This window comes from Lutra lutra, chromosome 7 (assembly GCF_902655055.1).
Source record: "Lutra lutra chromosome 7, mLutLut1.2, whole genome shotgun sequence".
In the NCBI taxonomy this organism is placed as follows: domain Eukaryota; kingdom Metazoa; phylum Chordata; class Mammalia; order Carnivora; family Mustelidae; genus Lutra; species Lutra lutra.
This window is the reverse complement of record NC_062284.1, coordinates 48514454-48534369: the sequence shown is the minus strand read 5'-3', so window position 1 is coordinate 48534369 and position 19916 is coordinate 48514454. Positions and strand designations below refer to the sequence as shown.

The 19916-nt window shown below is 35.6% G+C and overlaps 1 protein-coding gene across 2 annotated transcripts in view; it reads right to left on the bottom strand.

Annotated features, from left to right (window-relative positions):
- The window catches only part of PIAS1 (protein inhibitor of activated STAT 1), a 122464-nt gene that overhangs the window by 35273 nt on the left and 67275 nt on the right, over positions 1–19916 (bottom strand). For both annotated transcript variants that reach the window (XM_047736773.1, XM_047736772.1), the window contains exons 3-6: positions 10182–10266; positions 9871–9918; positions 6183–6273; positions 5411–5545 (exon numbers count right to left, since the gene is read on the bottom strand). In XM_047736773.1, coding sequence (XP_047592729.1) covers positions 5411–5545; positions 6183–6273; positions 9871–9918; positions 10182–10266 — 359 coding nt within the window. The remainder of the gene's footprint in view (positions 1–5410; positions 5546–6182; positions 6274–9870; positions 9919–10181; positions 10267–19916) is intronic.

Genomic DNA, 19916 nt, shown 5'->3' with positions numbered 1-19916 from the left:
TGAATATCCATTACCGACAGAGGATTAATAGAGGAGATGGTAGCAGGAGAAGGGAACAAAGAAAACATTAATCAATAAAGCCAAAGTGGAGTGACGGGTACATGACTGGATAAGAAGAAGAAAAGAGGGCTGAGGCTTATTAAGGGTAGGAGAGAGATCTCAGTAAGAAGGGCCACTTTCTATTTGGTGTGGGGATCAAGAGGAAGATCAAGAGATTTAGAAAGAAGTAAAAGGAAAAAATACGTACTGCCACCTTCTAGATTACAGCTACATATAATTTCTGAAGCACTCTTAACATATACTATCTACTTAATTTAAACCTCGCAGAAGGCCTAGAGGAGACAGGATAAGTATTTTTCTAAGTAGTGGTTCATGAAAAGGAGGAACGAAAAGATACGTCATGTGCTCATGATCAATCGTGCATCTGCTTGGTGACAGAGCTGGCACAGGAGCGCAGGAGGCAAGGAGAGGGCTGTCAGAACAGTGGACTTCATGACCAAGGCTAGCAGAGTTCTCAACAGTTCTTGTTAGAACACACCCTGTTGGCTTCGACCCTCCTAACCAAATTCCAGACTTTTCAAAAACACATTCTCCTCTTTTAACAACAAGAGAAAATATCCTACAGTATCCTCTGCAAGACCAAATTTTAATTTGAGTTCAGAAATCTATCCATGTTCATATGTTACGTATTTTCTGGAGAAAAAAATGAAGTGTCAAAAAAGCTAATTTACAAGGAACTGTAAAATTGCCTAAATTTTAGAGCATACAACACACCAATCTAAAATAAAACCAAAAGGCTTCCTCTGGGGGAAAAATTTTTATTCACCTTTATTATTTATTTGATTAATGTTTCAAATATGACAGAAACTGGAGAAATGCTAATTAACACTGTGAAATTATGTACTGACAGCTTGAATCTTCAATACTAGAAACTCCCCTCAGGCTTTTTATAATTTTTTAAGGAGAGATCAAGTAGAAACCACAACCACAAGTTCAGTGAAAAGGTATGTTCACTCTAGTTGAAACATGTAACCAAATTAAAAAAAGAAGTAGCAGCAGCAAAAAGAATGTCAGGTATTAACAAATACCACTTCACTGATAATATGGAATTCAATTTTATATCACCTGAGATTCAGTAGCAAAAAAACACCAACCTTCACAGTGGCATGCTATCTCTTCTAAGTAGATAATATAATGTTTCTGCTAACCTTTCAAAGTACTGCTTAATTCCAACTACTCATAAATATTATATTACACTGATGTTTTTGTCAAATGCCTTCTCAAGTCTTCAAAACTGTCTATCAAGTTCACAGGACATCTTCTCCATAGTAAGATATAATCTCTCAAGAAGTGTCCTTTACACCAGTATCTAAATAACTCTTCTATAAACAATGAAAGTTTAATAGATGCTAAATGCAATGATTACCCTGAGGTAGGATAAGAAGTTACAATATAATTCACTTATTTCCTTCAAGCACTATACTGGCTCTTCTTTACACATACACACACACACACACACACACACACACACACACACACACACATTATTTTTATATAATTTATTATTTTTATTATTTTAGATCTCAGCTTTAAAAAGACATAATTGACATATAACATTGCGTATGTTTATGGTGTATAACATATTCATTTGACAGACTTAGATACTGTAACATGATCACCACCTTAGCTTTAGCTAACACACTAACTCTTCTATTTCCTTTGCAGATGTATTTTTAACATTTCTCAGTGGAACTAAAAATGCAAGTTAATCCCCAAAACAATAAGAAATCCTCCACAAACTAACAGAGTATACTTACAAGTTGAATTAAAAGTAGTGACAGAAAAATAATCTAATAAATTATCTCCTGGGCTTTGGTAAAGAACAATTTTCTTTCAATGCTTTACTTCAAAAAGGTCTCCAACTTGTAGACTGGGGTCTATACAAATATCTAACCTAACAAATCACCTTCAAATCACTGAACATACTGTCTTCCTTCTTTGAAATCTTCTTTGAAGATTTGAAAGGCTTTCCTCTCTCCTTTAATGCTATATGTCAGCACCACATTACCATCCTCTGCCACAGTTTGAGACTTCTTTCATAGTTTATTGTAAACATCCTGGTAGGCTATAAGTTTCACACACAGTCAAAAAAAACCAATACAAAACTAAAAACATTTTTCAATACCCTCTTCAAAAAGGGAGACAAAAAGGCAAACCCCAAGGTACACTAGAAGTAAAACATTTAAAAAGATTTCAAAAACCTAATCATAACATATTAATTAGGCAAAGGAAAAAATATAATCTTGATAGATGTCAAAAAGGATTCTGATCAAATTCAAAATCCATGTCTCACAATGATATCCAGTAAAAGAGCAATAGAGGAGTATACTGTTGATGTAATTAATTCTGTCAAAAATTAATTACATCAATACTTGTACTAGTGGTATTCTCATTTTCATAAGAAACAAGCTGGGCATGTCCACTAACACTCCCATTATTTAACATTGTTCTGAAGGTTCTAGCCAGCACAACAGGTTCTAGCCAGCACAACAGAACAAAAACAAACTATGATGTAAGTACTAAGATTATAATTATTTGTATAATGATACATCTTTTCAAAATATAATAGAAAATATAATAGAAAAGAGATTACTTAAAACAGCAATTATAACAATAAACAACACAGGAATTAATAAAAAACATGGAAGATTTATAAGGAAAAAAACTGTTAAATGACAGAGGAACATAAAAGGGGCTCTGGATAAGTGGAGAAACATATACAGCTCCTGGAATGGAAATATTAAATACTGTAAATAAATTAAACTAATTTAAAGCAATTTTGTTCCAATTCCCAGAAAGATCTGGGGGAGCAATGCAGGGATATGCAGCTCCCTCTCTGTAATTACTCTTCTGCTCTCCTCACAGCCTCCCTCACCCTCAGCTCACATTTTTTTCTCTTGCCCAAACTTACCCTCTGAGTCTACTATTAATTGCCTATTTAGAATGTCTCTCAGGCATCTCAAAGTCAAAACTGAACTCATGATTTTCTCCATCTAGTTTTCCAACACTCCTTCCTCCAAAACAAAGACAAAAAACACGCCTACACTCAATCCTTTTTTAGTGTTTCTTCTATCTCGGTAGTATTATCATTTACCTTCTCATTCCAGCCAGAAACCCAAGAATCATCCTTGACATCTCCGGGTTCTCTCGGCCCCTACTTGTGATTTCTCACTCAGTCCTACCGACCCACGACTTCTCTCCAGCCCCACTGCCACTGCTCTAGGCTAATACTCGCTCTCTTCTACTAATACTTTAGCAAAAGCTTGCTCCTACGAGATGACCGTGCTGCATGATTCTGGCCACCATTCAAACTGCTTACCACTCTGAAGAATGATGTTTTGTAAAAAGAAATATACTACTGTAAAATTCTCACTTAAAAAGAGACTATCCTTGGGACACCTGGGGGGCTCAGTCGGTTAAGCATCTGCCTCCAGCTCCAGTTATGATCCCAGGGTCCTGGGATCCAGCCCCATATCGGGCTCCCTGATCCTCGGGAGTCTGCTTCTCCCTCTCCCTCTGTCTCCCCCCTGGGTGGGGCACACACGTGTGGGCACATATGTGTGCTCTCTCCCTAGCATGAGCTTTCTCAAATAAATAAATAATCTTTTAAAAAGAGAGAGAGACTATCCTTAACATTAGCAGCAGCACCTCACAGGCCCTGCATGGCTTGGACCTTTCTTACTCTGCGGCTTCGTTCTGTACACGGCTCTTCTCCACTCTCTGCTCTAAGCCCAATGGCTCCCTCTCAGTTTCCTGAAAAGAACCAGGCTCACCCCTGCCACTGGGTTTTTGTGCAGGTTGTGTCCTCTGAACCTTCCTCTGAAACTGCTTCCTTCTATCCTCCTCTTAACTCTTGGCTCAGTCATTACTTCCTCAGGGAAGCCCTACCTGACCTCTCCCTAATTCAAAGTAGCTTTTAAAATATTCTAAATCACCGCACACCTACCCTTCACAGCCCTTCTAGTAAGTATGTTCACCTTTTTGTGTGTGACCACCTGGCCCCAGATCTCAGGCTCTGAAAGAATAAGGACTTTCTTTTCTTGCTATGGTACTGTCAGTTTTTAGTACAGTGCATGGCATACAGTAAGCATTCAATGAAATTCAAATGAATTAATGAACAGAAATGAGCTCACATGATAAAACTGAAATAATCAAAAACACTCTGAAATTGTCCCAGAAAAGACTAAGAAACCAATATAAAAAAAATTCGGAAATGCACACAGGATAAATAAAAATCAAATGTATAGTAATGGGAGCTTCTGAATCAGCATTTATTTAGTTAATGGCATAAGACCAACTGGCTAATGAAAAAACGAAAGTAAATTTTCATTACATACCACACAGAACTTGCGATGGATTATTTAAAGGCAAAATAAAAAAACCTCAAAAGTCTAGAAGAAAATATAAACAAATATTTATGTAAGCTTGGGAAGGGCAGACAGACTTAAGGTTGACGGGGACTGAGAATGAAAGACTACAAAAAAAAAAAACCTGGTTAAAACTGGCTCTATAAAAATTTAAGTCCTCTAAATATTAAATAACTACATAAATAAAAGTAAAAGGCAAACAACTGGAAACAAATATTTGCAATCTGTGAAAGGGGTTAAATCTTAATATATAAAGAATTCATAAATAAGAATATAAAAACAGCAATAGAGAAATAAATTATGGATATACTTCTAAAATGTAAATCACAACAGACAAAATATGTTCATAATCTCAGTAATAAAAGAAGAACAATCAAAGCAACATGGTGCCTTTATTTACCTACGAAACTTGGTAAAGATTTTAAAGAAGATGAAAGTATTGAGAGGGTACAGGTCAACGGGCACACAAACACTGAAAGTCAGAGAATAAATGTGTACGTCTTCTGGTAAGGCAACATTTCTTTAAATTCTGCATGCTCTTTGACTCAGGAATTCCACTTCTGGGAATTTAAGGAAATTATGATGTATGTATGCAAAGCTATAGCTATTAGGATGGTCTTTGAAATAGCAATGAATCAATCAATCAATAAATCAGCTAATTGCTCAACAACAGGGAATAGACTAAACTATGGCATATTCATACCGGAAAAAGACCTAGCTGTTAGAAATCATGCAGATGAACACGTAATACCATAAAAAGATGTTCATGATAAACTGCTGAGTGAAAGGATGAGGTTATAAAACAATGAATACCACATGATCCCATTTTTAAAAAATGGGAACATGTTGAAAATTCATTGTGAGACAGAAATAAATCCTTTTGCAACTCGTTTTACAGTATCATTTACATATAAACTCAGGTAGCCATGGAGATTAACCCTTCCTTATGATACTAACATCTAGTAGAAATAAAATTTACTTACTCTTCCAATTTCTGCAGTCCAAGAAACAACAATGGTGTTTGGTACTGTTGTGGACAATCGGACAAGTGAGGTGATATTGATTGGTCGGCTGGGTCGCTTTGGTTCCACACCATTTTTTGTAGGTGGAAGATAACCCTAAGGATGAAATATCATTTATTTCCACTTATTATTTCCATAATCATTTCAACTTCCATTGCCAAAACAAACAAAAAACCCCCACAAACTACATACTAGAATATGAATATTTTCATTAAAAATTAGAGAAGCAAACATTTACAGGATTATTTCTCTGAACACCCCTACAGTCTCATTATAGTAAGCCTGTGACTAATATTGGCAAATAAAAGTTACAAATCTCTTCAACTTAAGAATCAGGATGAATTCATAAAGAGCTTGGGCAAGTATATAAGGAACATTTTAAAGGTGACCAATAACAGCCTGCACTCTGATTCTCTAAGACACAGCATTCTTCCCCTATTCTACCACAGGCTTCCGGATTCACCTGAGTACCTCTGAGGTTTTTCTTATCTCTCAAAATCCAGTATAAAACTAAAACTACCACACTCAGCTCCAAGTCTTAGACTTAGTCTCCATAGCTAACGTTACAGCTGTTAATTATACATAGTTGTTACAAGTGTTTTACACAGTTCCATGAATATACATTCAAAATGAAGATGTTTTCTTAATGAAAAACTATGATTAACAGCAGCTGTCATTACTTATTTGATAGCTATGTTGGCAATGCATTTAAAAAACAGCTTTTAGAACTTACCGGAAGGCTGCAAGGTTTTGTATTCACTTTCACACAAAGATTGGGTGGGAAGTGATCTTCTTGTGGACAACTGGTTTCTGATAAACAAAACCTAAACAATAAAGAACAAGTTTAACTTCCTTTATTAAGGATGACCTCAATATTTTTATTCAATAGCTAATCTAAAAGGTTGCTAATCTTAACAACAACAAAAACTACTAGAGCTAGATATTCCACATGATGAATAAGCATATTTAAACAAATTGAAATAAATAATTCTGCCAACACAGAGTTTCAATAATCATGACTATCAACCTACAGTTGTCTTCATAATATTGCCAATCATTTGCTTACGCATGTTTTAGGGAGGAAAAAAAAGGCTCTGCGGTGGAATAAATTTAAGACATTCTGATTCAAAAAATTCAATTACCTTAATATAGAACATCCCAGAGCTAGGGTAACATGCACTGTAACTTTCTAAGAGGGAGATATAATACACAGTAGCTCCCAAACTTATCTACTTATAAAAGTAATTTTTTGGTTCTTAGCAGAATATACTGAAATGTTGTTAAGTCCATCCCCCAAACCAAATTCTATCCACTAAGCCAAGGTACTCCATTATTCCCTGAGAACTGAAGGTGTGGAAAAATAACATTATTTGTATTATATCCACATACCATTTAAAATCCTATTTGAGAAACTCATGAAACCATTTGTTTCTAAATTAAATGCATAATCTTTCAGGAAGACTATGGATGGCTACATAATTTGTAAATTCTCACTCTGCTCATGCTTACATAGATAAAGAAGTAAATCATTAATTTGCTATTTAAGACATATTAATAACTTCCTTATTCCCAGTATACAGCTAAGGCTCACCCCAATTTTTTAAGATCTTATTTATTTATGATAGAGGGAGAAAGAGAGAGATAAAAGAAGCAGGGGGAATGCCAGGCAGAGGGAGAAGCAGGCTCTCCTGCTGAGCAAGACCCATGAGGAACTTGTTCCCAGGACCCTGAGATCATGACCTGAGCTGAAGGCAGATGCTTAACCAACCTAAGCCATCCAGGTATCCTGGCTCATTCCACCTTTATAGAACATTCACAGCATCTTTATCTTAAGAAGAACCCTACCTGAATTCTGTGAAATATTCATTACACACAAACATCTTCTCTCAGCATCTATGGTGTAGGGTCTTGACCTGCCAGCTACAGAATCGGGTATGAGAGGATCCACAAATTGGACAATTTTCTGTGTACATATATACATTCATCTGTATGGGGAAACAATCTGTAGCTTCCATCAGATTCTCAAAGGGTAAGGGACCCATAAAAGAGTTAAGAATTACTGATCTACAAAGATTTTCTTGAAATATACACAGTAAACAGATGAAAATATAAAGATGTCAAAGCTCCCAGGATCATCTCTAACCCCAGCAAAACCTACCACAGGACAAGCCTTTATAGTGCAACAGTACAAGGATGCCACAGAGTTTTTAATAAATTAGTCCAAGGCAATGATAAATTTAAAACATGGACTCTGGCTGCCTGAAGCTACAGAAAAAGAATGATTTATAAGACAAGCTGACTCCTATTCATTTAAGTAAAAGGTGAAAATCTAAGCCACTTTAACAAACCAAAGGGAAAGGGGGAGGAATAACAGAAAGTTGCTGTGAAGGAGTGCATGGTGGTGGGAAAAGAAAACAGGTACATAAATAAGAACAGACTAGGAACCCAATAGAGAAAACACTGACCCTAATCCTGACCAAATTATTGTCATGCTTTAGATACAATTTATAATTAGGATAATAAGTATGCATTCCCAACTTAAACAATACATGGGGATTGTATACCTAGTTAACAAGGATAAGGGGGTTAAGATGAAAAATAACCATTTTATCAAAACACAACCATCTAACAATTATGAAATATAACATAATGGCTCTTTTTTCATCAAATTCTGGAGATGAATTTGAATTGAAAATGGCTAAACCATTTTTAACCACCAAGATTCAGAGGTCTCAGAACCTCTGAAATAGAGAGCTGATCTACAGCTTAAAAACATTCCTTTGGAATTTGAACCATACCTGTTGATGTGTTACAGAATGCATGTATATTAATATAAAATTTTGAGGACAAGAACTAGATCTTTTGTTCTAGACTACGGTTTTCAAACTCTATTTCAGTCTTGGAACTCTTTCTTCAAGTGAAAACTAACCCAGAAGTCAAACATGCAAAATAGATCATCAAAGTAGTACTACTCTGGTTGAGGGGAGTGGGTAGGGAATGGGAAGACCTAGCAAGACCCCTAAGGGTGGCTCCAAGGGACAGTTTGAAAAACAATGTTTCAAACAATAATGTCACATATCAGTATGAACAAAATAAAACTGCAGATGCAGAAGTAAGCAAAATTACAAAAATATATTATTATGAAGGCATCATACTTTTTAATCCTTTAATTTATTCAGTCATTATCACGTTCTGCCCCTGACAGAGGATAACGTACCTTTTATACAGGAACATCTTTGTCAGTGCCCTCTAAAATCAAGACTTCAGGGGCGCCTGGATGGCTCAGCTGGTTAAGAGTTTGCCTTCAGCTCAAGTCATGAGCTCAGGGTCCTAGGATGGAGCCCTGCATTGGGCTCCCTGCTCAGCGGGGAGTCTGCTTCTCCCATGCCTTTTGTTTCTCCCACCTGCTCATGCTCTGTCTCTCTCAAATAAATAAATAAATCTTTAAAAATAAATAAATAAATAAAATTTTTAAGGAATAATAAGATCAAGACTTCAACCTCTCCACTGCTTTCTCACTGTTTTCATCACTCTATTTTTAAGATCAGAGTTTTTCACATCATTCCCTGAAGCAATGAGCAGGTGCTTTATTCTCTTTTCTGACCTCCTAATGTATTATAATTTGTACATACAACTTCAGATCCAATTACTGAGACTGTGGCTATCTGTTTGACTTATCCTTCCTACGTTAGCTTATGGAGGAAAACAATGGTCTTGTAAATTCCTCTTCTATCCCTACCGCAACAAGACTAGTGTGGAGCAGTTAGGTTCCTACAGGGATATAGTCCAAGAGTAAAAAGAGTACCATAAAATGGTTTATATAAGAAAGAGAGACACATTAATAAAAAAGAATTCTCAGATATCCTTAGAAAAAATGAGCTAAGGAAAGAAACTGAATAAGGGGAAACGGTGAATCCATGCTGGAAAATTTTCCATTCGTCTTTGCAAAACTATCAAGAGATGCCTCATGAAATCTAGAAGAGTGTTTTTAAATTAATGATTTAAAATATAGGACAAAGCAAATTAAACTGTTTTTGGTTTTGTTAGTCTGTGAGACACTGTACACTTACCTTAAGTACTAGTTCCTCATTTACAGTAGTTTGTCATCGATACGGATAAGGCCTTTCTTTGCACTTTCATAAACAGAGTAGTTCTAAAGAGTTCACACCATCATATCATTTAAAGATATCTCTAGCTGGAGCTTCCCAACCAACTAATGGCAACCAAAATGGAGGTTAGATATATGGTACATGACTTGCTATATTAAAATCTAAACTGATAAAAATAGGAGAAGGTCTTCCCTCACCCAAACATCTAAAACTAGTACTTTCAATATACTTATTGAAAATTACATAATTTTGAAGATCTTTAAGGAATATTAACTCTTAAACACTGGATATATACTGTAAGCAATACCATACCTTAACTGGACCTGCACTGTGAAGTCACATTTGGTCCCAGAAATATCCCTAGAAAAGACAGGGTAAGAACCGTAATTATTTTTAAAATATGTACATGAAAGCTAATTCAAAGATACTGTTACTCCAAAAGTTCTTCAAATTATCAGAGATATAACTGTTCTTCAGATTAACTAACACTATAATAGCATCTTCAATACTAATTATTTGCATGACACTAATACTCACCTAATACACTGTTTTTAAAAATCACTTTTTATAGATATTATTGGTTTCAAAGGCCAAACTGCAAGATACATTTGAAGAAAACTTACATGGAACTACTGATCTGCTGCACTTGTTGTGGTGTCAATGCAAATGCAAAACAGGTTTCTCGAAAGCGCTGACTGTTGTCTGATGCTAAAGAAGAAAAGAATTATACTTTTAATTACCTTCAAATTCATCAATAGAGAACACAGCAGCCAGAAAAAAAAACAAACAAGCCCAATTATTCACATGACTTTAATTAACTGCAATGTATTCTAGAGTTTAGATAACAAGGCAATTAAAGCACTGAAAAGTAAGAAATGTGCCAGTTGTAATGTAACAGAAATAGGCACCAAAATGGCTAATTCCAAAAGCCATCAGGATTCAAATTCAGAAAATACTTAATCAAAGAAACACTAATTGAAAATTACCTAATCATATAAATATGTGCATATAGAAGAGCACACGTGCATAAAAACATGCTTATATATATTATCTAAAATAGAAAAATATAAACCCATTTAAAGACACATGATTTCTGAGCTAAGTAACAAATATACACATCTGGAGATCTGCACAGGTGAGGTAACATTTGGTCTTTAAGGCAAAATATGAATTTTACCAGCTCCTGCCTAACTGTATCATGCAAGCGTTATACAGTAAATACCATAGCTAGTTGCTCCTAAATTTAGATGATCTGACTTCAGAATTTGCCTGTGGTCACTATCTTAAAGAAGGAAAGAGCTACAAAAAGAGGGGAAGGAAGGGAATGAAGAGAAGAAGGGAGCAGGGGGAAGGGGAGCAGGGAGAGAGAACAGAACAAGAGAGCAGGCAAAAAGGGCAGGTCTGTGTAAGAGCAGGGATTCCTGTAGCATGCTGCTGTGAGCAAAAATAATTCTACTGGCTTATACCAGTTACATACATACTTTAAAAATCAGTGTTAATGTTTCCTCAGTGCTTAGCACAAAGAAGCAATGAATGATTGCTGAATGAATTAAAGAATATGACAATTTAAAAATACCAAACTATTTAAACTATACTTTTCAGGGTAATTTTCTAGAACAAAAGGATCACTAAAAGTTACTATCAAGGAAAAAAAAAAAAAGTTACTATCAAGGAAATCCTGGCCTGTGGGCTACTTAAAGCCATGCAGAAAAAGTAGCTGAATTTGGCCATCTCTTGTTTAAACGGGATTTGAACTGACTTGTAAGCAACACTTCCCCTACAATTACCACCAAATTGCAGCATGTCATGCTAAAAAATCTACAAAATGTATCAGGATGAGAAAAAAATGGAAAAGATCACTGCTGATCTACAATTTCATCTCAATATAGAAGCATCTTTTAAAGGCCAGATTTGCATTTCTGCTTTCTGTGAACTGGGAAGGCTTTTTCTTAAAGAATCTATCCCCAAGAAAGAGTTACTAACCAGAAAGTTATCTTAATTGTGAGGTACCAACCTGGCAAATGGCTGATAACCAAGGACTAGAAGAATGCAGAAAAGCAGTTTCCTCATTCAAACAATGCAAGTAACTCCTTTCCTTCTTAAAGGGTATCTCTCTATGAAGATTTTAATCCAGTAGGCTTGGTCTAAGTTAGATTTCTGGCTCCACTCTAATGCAGTGCTAAAATAATTTCCCAAGTATAAAAATTCGTATTTCTCTTTAGGCAAAATTTCAGATTCATTTTAGAATGTGTGAGTACAGTAAGTTTTGGACACACACATGCAGATTTAGATAAAGACGGCATGACTAAAATAAAGAGGCACTTGCTTGTGCCACACACAGAAATGAGGTTTATTACTTCATAATAACCCCTACTTACAAACTCTTTTAGACTGTAATGCTCATGAAGTTATTATAATTTATCTGGAAAGGACCTTTCATCTATGTGGTTTTCAGGCTTAATTTGAATGAATGAATGCCAGTGACGAACTTAGAGTTTTGTCTCAGTAACAGACTATCTTAAAAACTTTTCTGAAAGGCAATTAAGCTATTATTATCCTCTTCAGAAAAACTCAGGCCAAACAGAATCACAGAATCCTCATACTGAAAAAGGAGTCCAGCGTATCATCCACAACAGTGACTTCTAATGTTAGGGGTGTGCATCTCAGAAGGTATACAAGATAATGCACTGGGAAACAAGAAAAAGGACCTACCTACCTGTAAATTTAAGTTTCAAAAGTTGAGATTTTGCATGAAATCTCTGATCTAGTTTATAAAAATATCTAAAATTTTATGTAAAATCTTAACTTTTTAACCTTTTTTTCTTTATAACATATAGAATATTAGTATAATAGCTTAATAGATCTCTCTCTCTCTCTCTCTCTCTCTCACACACACACACACACACACGTGCTAACTTATTTTACTGAGAGGTGCATTTGATCACATAAGTTTGCAGACCACCAATCTAGAGTTCAACCTTCCTTTCAACCTTTCCTCACGCTTTGTCTGAACCCATTGAGAGGTGGGAGAAAAGTGGCCATTACCTTGTCAGGCAGAAGATGGCTGATATTAACAGTTAAATTATAAGAAAGCATGCAACCCTACAGAGAGTAGCTAAATTTAGTGGAAGGAGATGAGGTCACGTAGACCTAGATTCCAAAATGGCTTTGCCATTTACTTGCCATATGACCATAGGTACTTATCCACTCTGTGACTGTTTCCTCCTCCAATATTTATTTACACATAAGCACACACACACACAACTTCATAGAGTTATTCTGAAGAATATAAATGAGGTAAGATATTTAAAACAAACAACAATTTCCTTTTCTGCTTTCCTCCTTATGCCCTTATACTGAGTCAAAATACATAATGCAGTAATTTCTACCCATCAGTGTCATACACCACATCCAGTGACAGCCATTCTTCAAGTATTTTAGACAGCATTAATGAGCCCTTCTTTCTCAACTCTTCTCACTGTATTTCAGGGGACAGTGCAGAATTACTCACCATCCTAACCCTCAGACATACTTTAGGCTGTCACACCCTTAAAGCAACAGCAAGAACTGGACACACTCTGTCAGAGTATATATGTTTATTCTAAATAAGATTATTCCAGTGCCACTGACATTAGCTTTGGCCAGTGAAATGTGAATGGAAGTATACCACTTCTAGGCAGACCTTCATGAGTTCTCCTTTAGTTTCACCACCTTTAGTTCCAGTCCACTCTCATTCTAGAGTAGAAAGAACATAAAACACAGCCACACCCAATCTGTACCTAATAAGTAACATAAGCCAGACGTGAACCTTGTTTGCCACTGAGATTTATGGTTGTTTATAAACTGATATATTATTCCAGATGTGATGTGACTAAAAGAATATTTTTATCGGGGCGCCTGGGTGGCTCAGTGGGTTAAGCCTCTGCCTTCAGCTCAGGTCATGATCTCAGGATCCTGGGATCGAGCCCCGCATCGGGCTCTCTGCTCAGCAGGGAGCCTGCCTCCCCCCTCTCTCTGCCTGCCTCTCTGCCTACTTGTGATATTTCTCTGTCAAATAAATAAATAAAATCTTAAAAAAAAGAATATTTTTATCAACAACTATACTACTGTTAATCTACTACTACTACTGTTAATCTATACAACTATGAAAAAAAAGGTATCTGCTCCTTTTTCAGACTTAGAAATTGATATTCAAAGTTGTTAAGTAACTGTCAAGGCCTCAGACTAGGTTAAGTAGAAGCAGAATTGGAACTCATATCTAAATATCTCCAAAGCCCAAGTTCTTCTCATAATACAGGTTCATTAGCTCCCCTAATCTGGGTGGTATACATCTCTTCATGCAGTTTAGCATTATACTGGATCACAGAAAACAGGAAAAGAATGACCCATTATCCCTTTATCATAACTGTTTACCATTTAACATTATTTCCTTTTAGTCATTTTTCTATCAAGTTGTATGGACAATTTGAAAGTTCACTTTTAAAAACATCACCCTTATTACATTTTTCAATTATAATCTCTATTACCATATTTTAATTATGGGATTGTATTCTGTCTACGGGATATAATGAAAATCTTAATTACTCCCCTGATTAGCTATTTAGGTTGTTTCTAATTTTACATTATTTGAAACAACTCTGTGAACATCTTTGGGCTCATGTTTGTTTTTTGAAAGGGGGGGTAGTTATTACTTTCTTTGGATCAATTCCCAGATGTGGCATTTCTGGGTCAAAAAGTATGAAGACTTTTATGAATCTTGACACGCTGCGGAAGTGATTTTCAAATGATTATAACATTATATATAATACCACCAGTAATTTATGCATCTACTAATTGCACCCTACTCTGGCCTGTATGGGAGTTGTGCTAATTTAATGGGTGGATCATGGTTAACTCCTTAGTAGTTTAATTTGCGTTAAAGAGTTTTTCCCTATTTATTTTTGTTTGGTTTCCTATTTAGTTAATTGTCCAATCTTGTACTGCACCCATTTTTATATTTGCATAGGGATTTCACATATAAGAACATTAACCTATGGAAATTTGCTGCAAATATTTTCCCCAGTCTACTATATTTTTTTGATTTGGCTACATTTTTGGACAAGTTAAACTTTAATGTAATCTCATCTGTCAACCATGTCCTTTACAAATTCCAATTGTTCCCTTCTTAGGTTCAATCAATATATAATTCAGGTTTTTGGCTTGTTGTTTCTATGTAATTATTAATCCATCTGGAACTTATTTTAGTATGTGATATTTTAAAAAATCTAAATTGCTGTTACTCCAAACTGCTTACCATTATACTAGCACCATATGTTAAATAATCCTTCCCTTCCCTATGGATGTGTGTTTCCTTTCTCATATATTAAATCCTTATATCCAATATATTCCATTTCTGGGCTATCTTCCCATTGGTCTTTTTTATCCTGGTGCTGGCACTCTAGTTCTTAACTGTTACAGATTCATTATGTTTTAATATCTTATAATTAGGTTTCTCTCCACCCATTCTTTTTCCAGAACTTTAACCAACTTAAATATTTATTCACCTATATGAACTTCTAAATACTTTTGCTATGATTTTTAAAACCTAATGGTATTTTGAGCAGAATTACAATAAACCTACAGATTATTTTGACAACTGACCTCTTTATATCTTTACATCTTTAATCTGGCCATATGGGAGTAGTACCCTGTGTCCATTTATTCATATCCCCCTTTTTTTTTTTTTTTAAAGATTTTATTATTTGACAGAGAGAGACACAGTAAGAGAGGGAACACAAGCATGGGGAGTGGGAGAGGGAGAAGGAGGATTCCCACTGAGCAGGCAGCCTGATGCAGGGCTCAATCGCAGGACCCTGGGATCATGACCTGAACTGAAGGCAGATGCTTTATGAGTGAGCTACCCAGGTGCCCCCATTTATTCATATCCTTAAGGTTTTGTCATTTTCATCACATAGTTACACAGTTCCCATTAAGATTATTCTTTTTTTTAAGATTTTATTTATTTATTTGACAGAGAGATCACAAGTAGGCAGAGAGGCAGGCAGAGAAAGAGGGGGAAGGAGGCTCCCTGCTGAGCAGAGAGCCAGATGCAGGGCTTGATCCCAGGACGCTGAGATCATGACCTGAGTTGAAGGCAGAGGCTTTAACCCACTGAGCCATCCAGGCACCCCCCCATTAAGATTATTCTTATGCCAAATACCAATAAATAAGGAGAATGCTCATATAATAAAACACTCTGCCACCAAAAAGAGAGAGAGAGAGAGAGAAATCAATAACACCAAAGGTGGTTTCGTTATAAAGATCAATAAAACTGATATGCCTCTAGCCAAATTAAAAAGAAAGAGAGGACACAAATGACCAATATCAGGAGTAAAAGGCAACATCACTACTGATCCTACATATATTAAAAACATACAAGGAACTATTACAAACACTTTTATACCAAAAATTGTGACAACTCAGAAAAACCAGACAAATTTCTTGAAAAACAGAAACAACCAGAGTGTATTCAAGAAGAAATAGATAACACGAACAGTCCTATAACTAGTAAAGAAACTAAATTTGTGGTTAAATTTATTTTTCCTCAAAGAAAGGCTAGGCCCATATATGTCTTCTCACGGAAATCTACCAAATATTGAAGAAAAAAGAAAAAAACAGTTCTACACAAATTACTTCAAAAAACTGAATAATTCTATCAAACCTTTAAAAAAGAAGTAATGCAAGTTCTAAACAAAGCCCCCCCCAAAAAAAATTAAAAAGAAGGGAATATATCTCAACTCATTCTATGAGGCCAGTATTACTCCAGTACAAGACAAAGATACTATAAGAAAATTATCAACCATTACTTCATATAAGCATTAACACAAAAATTCTTAGCATAACATTTAGCGAATCAAATCTAACTATATATTAAGTATAGTACATTATAACAAAGTAAGATTTCTCCCAGGAATGCAGGAACCAATATCCAACATTCAAGTCACCAGATTAACTTTTTAAAAAAAGCCATAATGTCATTTTAGTAGATGTAGAAAATGCCTCTGACAAAAATTCAACATCCATTCTGGATTAAAAAACAAACTCTTGGCAAAGCTGGCAGAGATATAAACTTCCTCAACCCAAGAAAGAATTCTTATGGGAAACTTATAGCCAACACTATACTTAAAAGTGAAAGACTAAATACTATTCCCAAAAAATCAGAAACAAGGTAATGATAACCACTCTCATCATTTCTATTCAACATTGTACTAGAGATTCTTGCCCAGGTAACAAGGCAAGAAAAAGGAAACCATTAAGTCTGGAAAATAAGTGAAACTGCCCATCATAGACAGTATGATGACTTATGTAGAAAATCTAAAAAAAGCTATTCAGAGTAAGTGAATAAGTGAATTTAGTGGGTAAAGATGATATACAAAAATTTGTTGTATTGTATATACTAGGAGCAAACAATTAGGAATTGACATTTTTAAAAACATATTTACAGTAGCATCCCCTCAGAATGAAATACTTAGAAATAAATATCACAGGGGGTATAAGACCTTTAAAAATGCCAAACACTACTCAGAGAAATTAAGAACTCAAATAAATGAAGAGATATACAGTGTTCATGGATCAAAAGGTATCAGTTGTTTCCAAACCGATCAGTAGATTCAATGTAATCCAATTAAAATCCTAGCCAGGTGTTTTCAGGAGGAGGGGACAGTAATTGACAAGGTGCTTCTAAAACTCACTTGGAAATGCAAAGGACCTAGAAAAACCAAACCACTTCAAAAAAGAAGACAAAACTGAAGGGCTAACACTAGCTGACTTTAAGACATTATAAAAGTACAGTAATTAAGACAGTATGATAACAGTGTCAAGAGAGTATAAAAATAACCTATGCAGCAGAAGAGTCTTAAAATATACCCACATATATATGAGAACTAATTTCTGACAAAGGTACAAAGGCAATTTAGTTGAAAATTAATACTCTTTTCGATGAATGATGCTGGAACAACTGGACGTCCATGTATGTGGAAGGAAAAATAAGAGCTTCAAATCACACAGTACACCATATGCAAACATTAATTTGAAATAGGTCATAAATAACATCACAGAGGAAGCTCCAAGATTAGTCCCTCCTCTAAAACAGCCACTGAGCTGGGGAAAAGTCTATCAGAATTAGTGATTTCAGAACTCTAAAACCTGATCAGACCACTTACAGCAACCATGGGAGTTTGTTTGATAGACAAGACTGCTAAAATTTGTTTAAAAAGCTATGTCAGGGGGCGCCTGGGTGGCTCAGTGGGTTAAGCCGCTGCCTTCGGCTCAGGTCATGATCTCAGGGTCCTGGGATCGAGTCCCACATTGGGCTCTCTGCTCAGCAAGAAGCCTGCTTCCCTCTCTCTCTCTCTCTGCCTGCCTCTCCGTCTACTTGTGATCTCTCTCTGTCAAATAAATAAATAAAATCTTTAAAAAAAAAAAAAAAAAAAAAAAAAAAAGCTATGTCAGTGATTCAGCAACTATCCACACCATTTCTAAGCCCCACTGTGGCTGTGTGAACTGTGGCCTGTATTCCTAGAGAGGCTGGTGGGGCTAATATGGACAGTAAGAACCAGGTCTTCCAAAAATTTGGGGTTGTACATTTTGTGTGGTCTGGCGGTTCCCTAAGGGACCAGAGCAGCAAGTTGCCCTTTGTTTCAAGACCTGCTCTAGCTTCGGCAGCTTCCCTGCCAGCATCTAGCAGAAGATTTAAAGAGATATACAAACTTTGGTTTTTTAACATCCAGACATCTGGAAAAATCTCTGTCAGATCACAGGCTGACTGAAGACACAATGGAACAGACAATTCACAAACCATACACAACAAGGAATACAGACTTTGTGGGGGCGGGGGGCAGACAGTATAGAAAAATCACTATACAAAACAGACAGCTGCATCCCTCGACAAGTAACAAAAGCAATCACTGAAGAGAGTGAGAATGTGATTTCCAGAGTTAGCGTATTAAGATACTTAAAACAACCAGTTCTCCACAAAAATTTGCAAGGAAAGACACAGAGTAATTAAATACAACTGAGAGGCCAGAAACAAACCCTCACATCGATGGTCAACTGATTTTCGACAAGCATGCTAAGAATATTAAATCGGGAAAGAAGAGTCTCTTCAACAGATGGTAGGAAAATTGGTTATCTACAGGCAAAAGAATGCTGTTAGAGCTCTACCTTACAACATCATAGATAAAAATTAACTCCAAGTAGATCCAAGACTAAATTTAAGAGCTAAAAAGTAAACATTTTAGAAGGAAACAATATTCATGACCTTGGATTTTGCAATGGTTTCTTTAAATAGGATGTTAAAAGTACAGGCCAAAAAAAAAATATATATATATATATATATATATATATAAATTAGACTTCATTAAAATTAAAAATGTACATCAAAGGACATAAAAAGAGTGAAAGACAACACAAAGAATGGCAGAAAATATTAGCAAACATAGACTGATAAGGGTTTAATATCTCAAATATATGAAGAATTCCTACAACTCAACAAAAAGAAAAACAACCCAATTTTTAAAATGGGCAAAGAATTTGAACAGCTACCCTTCTGAAGAATATATACAAAAGGCTAATAGGCACATGAAAAGATGCTCAACATCTTTTAGCCTGGGAAATGCAAATTAAAACCACAATGAGATATACACCTAGTAGAATGTCTAAATTTTTTTTTTTTAAGATTTTATTTATTTATTTATTTGACAGAGAGAGAGAGAGAGAGATCACAAGTAGGCAGAGAGGCAGGCAGAGAGAGAGGGGAAAGCAGGCTCCCTGATGAGCAGAGAGCCCGATCGATACAGGGCTCAATCCCAGGACTCCAGGATCGTGACCTGAGCCAAAGGCAGAGGCTTTAACCCACTGAGCCACCCAGGTGCCCCTAATGTCTAAAATTTTAAAAACGACAACACCAAGTATTGACAGACAAAGAGTAACTGGGAAGCTTATACACTGCTGGTGGGAACACTTTCAAAAATAGCTTGACAACTACATAAAAAGTTGAACCTACATCTATCATAATACCCATTTATTCCATTCCTTAGAAAAATATAAGCATATAAACACACAAAGGTTTGGGTCTCAATTTTCATAGCAGGTCTGTTTTCAACAATCCAAAACTGGAAACAACCCAAATGTCTATTAACAGATGGATGACTAGTGTTACATCTATATAATCAAATACTACCCAGCAATAAAATGGAATAAACTACTGATACAACACAGATAAGTCTTAGTTATAATTCTTGGTAAAAGAAGATCGAACCCTTTCCCTAAGTATATAAACCATGATTCCATTATATAAAATTTTAGGAAGTGCAAATTAA